Raw genomic sequence first — 6,111 nt, 5'->3', positions numbered from 1 at the left:
GTCACCCAAGCTGGAGTGCAGTGGCATGCTCACCGCCACTGCAGCCTCAACCTGCTGGGCTCAGGCAATCCTTCCACCTCAGTCTTCCAAGTAACTGGCGTGCACCACCATGCCCAGCTAATTTTTTTGACTTATTGTAGATGTGAGGTCTCACCAAGTTGTCCAGGCTGGTCTTGAACCCGTGGGCTCAGGCAATCCTCTCACCTCAACTTCTCAAAGTGCTGGGACTACAGGTGTGAGCCACAGCACCCTTTCTTCTTAACTGCCACATCCAATTATTAACAGTTACTCTGTTCAACACCAAGTCCTAGCCAGACAGCATGTATTGACATTTAGTAGGCATTAACAAATAATTGTTGACTAAATGGATAAACATGTAAACCACGAGACTCTCTGCTCTGGTTCCTCTGTCTGTCTCTCTCTCTCTCTCTCACACACACACACACACACACACACACACACACACACACACACACACACCCCATCACCCCCAGATTAGGACATCTTGTCTGATTAACCCTTTAGCCTAATATGGTTCTGGGAGCAAGGATCTATGTCAACTTAACCCATTTGCTATCAATGTGACAACACAGCTCAGTCACTACAAATCTGTCTCAACACAATATAGTAACCCAACATAACCCAGTCTCATTATAGCTTAGCCCACTCCACAACAAATTTATATTCTGTATCACGACAGCCTAGTTCATGGACTAGTCAGCCTCAATACTAATATTGATAATTACCACTCATCATGAGTTTACCAGCTGAGCACAGTGGCTCAAGTCTGTAATCCCAGCATTTTGGGAGGCTGAGGTGGGAGGATCTCTTGAGACCAGGAGTTTGAGAGCAGTTTTGGCAACACAGAGAGACTTGTCTCACAAAATTTAGCCAGGCGTGGTGTGCATTCCTGTAGTCCCTGCTACTAAAGAGGCTGAGGCAGATGCATCGCTGTGCCCAAGAGATCAAGGCTAAGGTAAGCCATGATCCTGCCACTGCACTCCAGCCTGGGCAACAGAGAGAATCCCTGACTCCAAAAAAAACACAAGAATTTACCATGTGACATGAACCTAAACTAAGCATTTTATTGTTATTACCTCATGTCACAGATGACGACATGAAGGCACAAATTTAAGTAAGCTGCCCAAGATTACATTGCTGACAAATAGAAAAACCTAGATTTAAATCCAAGATAACACCTCAGATAGTATCATTCTCTTTCATTCTAGGTAGAATCCAATTTGTTCAGTTCTATTCCAACCTAATCCAGCTACCTTTAGAAAAAGCATTGATTGAGGATCCAGAGGGCTCATTCCCAGAGTACAAACACAAAATGGTTTACTATGCATTATGTACAGTTTCAGTCTAACCCAGGATAGCCCAGAATGTCCCAAATTACCCCAGGATAGCCCAATCTATTCTAGTATAGTCTACAATAGTTCCACAAGTAGCTGTCCAATACAGACTAGAATATCCCAATACAGCTATTGGTGCTAACACAGACCCCATTAACTTTGTCCCTATAATGAATGCCCCAATAAAACCATGTTTGGCCCCAAGAGAAACGAGGATTCACAAGTACAACCCCGGAGAGTCCAGAAAGGCTCAAGTTTCTCCAGGATAATCTATTCTAGGGCAGCCTAGAACATCCCAAGAGAGCACTCTTTGCATTATAGACTAGGGTGTCCCACGATCACCCTGTCTGCTCTAGTATAGGTCAGAATAACCCATCTGATCCAATATAGCCCAATCTACACCGGGAGATTCCAGAATATCCCTACATAGCCTGTGCACCACAAGGCTACTCAAAACACACCAGATGGACCAATCTATCTCAGTACTGTCCATAACATTCCAAAATAAACCAGTGTGCCCCATCCCAGCACAGCCCAATCTTCTCTAATCTGGCTTAGTAGATCCCAGCCTGTCCTCTTAGTGCTTCAGTCTATCCAAGCATAACCCTATCTATCCTGGGATAGCCAATCTACCTCAACCTAGTACAATTTGCTTCACCATAGGCCAGAGAGAATACTAGTATTAGGGCCCAGAATAGATATGTGGCCCTCCATATCACCCAATCCACTATCAAACAGTCCCCTTCGGTCCTATGTAGGCCTTGAGCTCACCCGAAATCCTGATCCATAGACTTGAAAAAGTACTTAGCGCCCGCGGGCCGCTGCAGAACGCTCTTGAAATCGCCGAGGGTGATGCGCTCGGCGGGGACGGGGATCTTCACCAGGTAGGGAGTCTCTTCCTCATCCAGGTGGTAAATCACCTTCGTCTCCCCGACCCCACCGCCCCCCGAGCTGATGCCCGCCATGGTCTCGTCCGCGCGCTCCCGGGTTCCACCGCCCACCCAACTAGGCTAATCACCCCCGCGGCGCCTGCGCACACCAGCAAACCGACGCGCGAGCGCGGACAAGACCGACCCAGTACGGGTGAGGTGCAAAGGGAAGAAAGCTGGGGTCACCGCGGTGGCAACAGGGGGCGGGCTGTGGGGTGCTACCCAAAGCCGAAAACTCGGCCGCAGCAGCGCGCCACCGCCGCCGACGTCGCGAACGCCCTCCAGGTCCCCGCCCACCTCGCCCCATGTCACGTGGCCTAAGCCCGCCCACCCGCGCTCCCTTACCGCCCTTCGTCACGTGACCTCCAATCACGTGACCGTCCGGCTCCTCCTAGCGCCCCCGCCACATGATCGCTGCCTTCGGCAACGGTCTTCCAGCCCTGAACGACCCCGCCCCCAAACCTGTCCCCTAGCCGAGGTATTCAGAGTACCCAGGTTAAACCGGCTACTGCCCTCAGGGAGCAGATAAATGGCTCCCACCCGACCTTACCCCACCCAAGCGGAGAACGCCGAAGCAACTCGACCTGGGGGAGGGTGGAGATTGTGGGATGTCCTAGACTGGAGCGGGGAGGGGCAAATCCAATGGAGGTCCTAGAATTGGTTACTCTAGAGTATCTTGGGGTGAGAAAAGCCCAGAGCCCTGTCATTTTCTGATTGAATTTTGAGAGGGGGTTTCGACCGGACCTTCAGCCAGCTTTTCCAGAACATCCCTCCCAAGTAAGGCAGTCAGTGAGGGCTATAAACACAAAAGAGCCCACTCTAATTTATTTACATCACGCAGGCTGTCCGTACAAACAGCTGGCCAATATTATTAAAAACAAAAGAGGTGAGTAAGAGCCATCACCTTTCTGCTTTCCTTCCTCGCTTGGCCAGGCCCTAGTACTCCACCTTTGAGCTGCCATGCCCAAAAGGGGAAGTCCCAAATTAAAAATACAACCGGTGTAGAAGAAAATAAATGGGGAGTGAAATCGAAGAAAAAGATGAGGGAGGGAGTGCTATATTTACACTAGAGTTTTATAGACAACTGTCCCATTCCATCCCAATTCCAACCCTGGCCCAGAAAGATGGGTGGCAGGTCCAAGAGACAGAGATTATGTGCCTAGAGACCCAGACAGCCTCCCACTTCCAACTATAATGGGTCCAATTTCAAACCCAGAGTGAGGAGGAAATGAGTAGGAATGTGTGACACTCATTTCAAACAAGTCTCCCTTGGTAATTCCTGCCTTGAAGTAGGGACAGTATCCAAGCTCCAGGGGATAGGCTGAGGACCCAAAGACTCAGTTCCTCAGTCATGTCGTCATTTGGAAGTTCCAGCCTGGTTGGCTTTGTCAGGGCTCTCCAGATTTGGGAGGCCCCCCTAACCGCCGGGCCTCTGGCCGCAGTTCCTTGCATTTCTGGCAATAAAAGAAGTCAGGAACATTGGTCTTCTTAATCTTAGCACAGGAAAGGTGGATCCACGTTCCACACAGGCTGCACTCAATCATGGGCCGCCCAGCAAAGGGCTTTCGGCAGTAACACGTGATCAGATCCCATGAGTCATCACCTGGGGAAAAGGTTTGTTTGGTGATCTACTTGAACGCTTAGCTCCACAACACTCCCCCAAACCCATCCTCCCAGCTGCCCCTGGGACAGCCCCAAACTTCTCACCTGATTCTACCATTATGTCCTCATCCATGACCCGCATCTCGCCTTCACTGGAACTGGCATCTCCATCTTGGCTTGTTTCAGTGCTGCCCACCTCCTTGCTTTCACTGTCAGTGGGAGGGGCTACTTCTGGGTGCACTGTGGCATGGGGCCTAAGAGCCTCAGGGGGTGTTGGGAGCACAGGGGCTGGGGCTTCACCCCCTACCACTGCTGCCATCTCTTCCTCCTCCTCCTCCTCCTCTTCCTCCTCCTCCTCTTCAGAGTCTGTATCACTGGGGGGTGCCCGGGGAGGCCCAGGAGGTGGGAGTCTATCCCCTCGCTCTGCCCTTTTCAACTTCCGCTTCTTGCTCTTCTTAATTCGAGACCTCTTTTCCCCATCCCCAGGAGCTGGCCGAGGCCTCCGAAGCACCCCAAAGCCAGCCCCTGCTCCTGGCCCCAACTTGCGGTTCTTTCGGTCCTTCTTTCGAGGCGGCTGGGAGAGATCCCCCTGAGAAAGGGACACTGGGGCGAGAGCAGCAGGGGGACGGGAGGTATGTGTCAGGGATGTGGGGGACAGTGGAGATGCCATTTTGGGCCCATCCAGATCAAAGAGAGAGTCCTTGAGCTTCATCTTCTCAAGCAGTGTAGCACTGTCAGGGGCCTGCAGACGAGAGAAAGTGGACCTTGGGGGTCCTGGCTGAGTGGGACCTGCTTGGGCCGCCCTTCTCTTGGATGACTTAGCTTTCTTAACAAAGGTCTGGATGGTTCGAAGATCTGAGGGGGCTGAATCCCAGCCATCACTATCTGCCGCACTCTCGCCTCGCAATGGAGAGCTGGAGCCAGAAGCTGGCCAATCACTTTCCTTAAAAGGGGGGAGAGACCAGGGTCATCTCAGTCTCTCCACAAACCCAGCTTGAAAGCCAGGGGCTAGTTCTACCCTAAAATATCCTACCCCAATCACCAAATCTCTACTCCAAAAGCTTATACCCACCTCAACTCTCATCAGCATCTCTTCTTTACCACTTCCATATTACCCCTACCCTCAAGCTTTAGCCTCTCCCCACTGCCTCTGCCCAGGGCCTTTGGAACACTATCCCCCACACCAGAACCATATTTTCTTAGTTCTATTTTTGTGCAGCATCGTTTGTTACCATTTTCAGCTCCCTAAAAAGTCTATCCAGAAACATCTATCAACAGCACTCTAAAACCATGCCAAAATCTTGACCAATGCCTCCAAACCCCCTCTATCACTGCTGCTCAAGCTAATTATGCTATTCCTGTCCCATGCCATTTTTCCTTACTACAGCCCTAGGAGTTTCCAACTTCCCTACTCTTACCTGTAACTTCTAGTGGGCTCCTCCTATAAAGGAATACAGTCCCATTTGCACAACAGCCCCTCTACAATCCTAGGACACACCAGCCTCAAGTCAGGGGGTTCTCCTGTCCTTACTTACCTCTTTGCTCGCGGGGATGTAACCAGCATAAGCCAAGACAAAGCTGCAGAATTTGTTGAAATCCTCAATTGTTCTCCGTCGTTTCTCTGGTGGCTGAAAAAATGGAAACATTGATCTTATGGAAACCAGATAACGAGTTTAGAAGGGCGTTCCCAAACGCACAGTGCCTAAGTGAGGAATCTCGAAATGGGGCAGGAAGGCATTGTCAGGTAGTGATACTGGGCTGCAAGGGTAAAGAAAACCTCACCTGAGTCTCTGGCTTAAGGGTCGGAGGTGGATCTGTAAAAGCAATAAAAGCTGAGTCAAGACACTAGAAAAGAGTCTTTGTAAAAAAACCTTACCTCTAAGCCATGTTGGTCCCAAGTGAACCCCCTCCTCTCTCGGGTCCCAGTGCCAGACCAGCAGGCCCCCAGCTGTGCTGGATCCGCCCCTGCTCCCCCTTCCGCCTCGCGAGGGGCGGAGCCTGGGCGCGGCGCCCTCTCAGGCCTCGCTATAGCGCTCCCCTTCCCCCAACCGGAGGCCCGGCGCCCCGCCCCCCCAACTCACGGTTTCTCTAGACTCCAGTCTATTCGGATCTCTCAACGCCCCCCCCCGCCATACCGCTCACGGGGCCCAGCCAGGGCCACCGCCCGCTCACCCCCACCCGCGTCCTTCACACGCGCCGAGCCCCGAGTTCCTACCCCGCCGCGC

General features: G+C 51.7%; 2 protein-coding genes across 5 annotated transcripts in view; both read right to left on the bottom strand.

Annotated features, from left to right (window-relative positions):
* Window positions 1–2,634, bottom strand: part of DVL2 (dishevelled segment polarity protein 2) — a 9,257-nt gene extending 6,623 nt beyond the window's left edge. For all 3 annotated transcript variants that reach the window (XM_021713869.1, XM_008060922.2, XM_021713868.1), the window contains exon 1: window positions 2,127–2,634. In XM_021713869.1, the coding sequence (XP_021569544.1) occupies window positions 2,127–2,320 (194 nt within the window). In that variant the 5' untranslated portion in view covers window positions 2,321–2,634. The remainder of the gene's footprint in view (window positions 1–2,126) is intronic.
* A 449-nt stretch (window positions 2,635–3,083) lies between these two features.
* The window catches only part of PHF23 (PHD finger protein 23), a 3,978-nt gene continuing 950 nt past the window's right edge, over window positions 3,084–6,111 (bottom strand). The window contains exons 2-5 of one of the 2 annotated variants that reach the window (XM_008060921.1): window positions 5,669–5,700; window positions 5,422–5,514; window positions 3,992–4,628; window positions 3,084–3,887 (exon numbers count right to left, since the gene is read on the bottom strand). In XM_008060921.1, the coding sequence (XP_008059112.1) occupies window positions 3,673–3,887; window positions 3,992–4,628; window positions 5,422–5,514; window positions 5,669–5,700 (977 nt within the window). In that variant the 3' untranslated portion in view covers window positions 3,084–3,672. Of the gene's footprint in view, window positions 3,888–3,991; window positions 4,830–5,421; window positions 5,515–5,668; window positions 5,701–6,111 lie in introns of both variants that reach the window. The other variant, XM_008060920.2, reaches the window with a different exon arrangement.

The sequence above is a fragment of the Carlito syrichta genome, unplaced genomic scaffold, assembly GCF_000164805.1.
Source record: "Carlito syrichta isolate Samal-C Ts95f unplaced genomic scaffold, Tarsius_syrichta-2.0.1 Scaffold304770, whole genome shotgun sequence".
NCBI classification, from domain to species: Eukaryota; Metazoa; Chordata; class Mammalia; order Primates; family Tarsiidae; genus Carlito; species Carlito syrichta.
The sequence above is the reverse complement of the archived record's forward strand: the minus strand, read 5'-3'. Positions and strand labels throughout refer to the sequence as shown.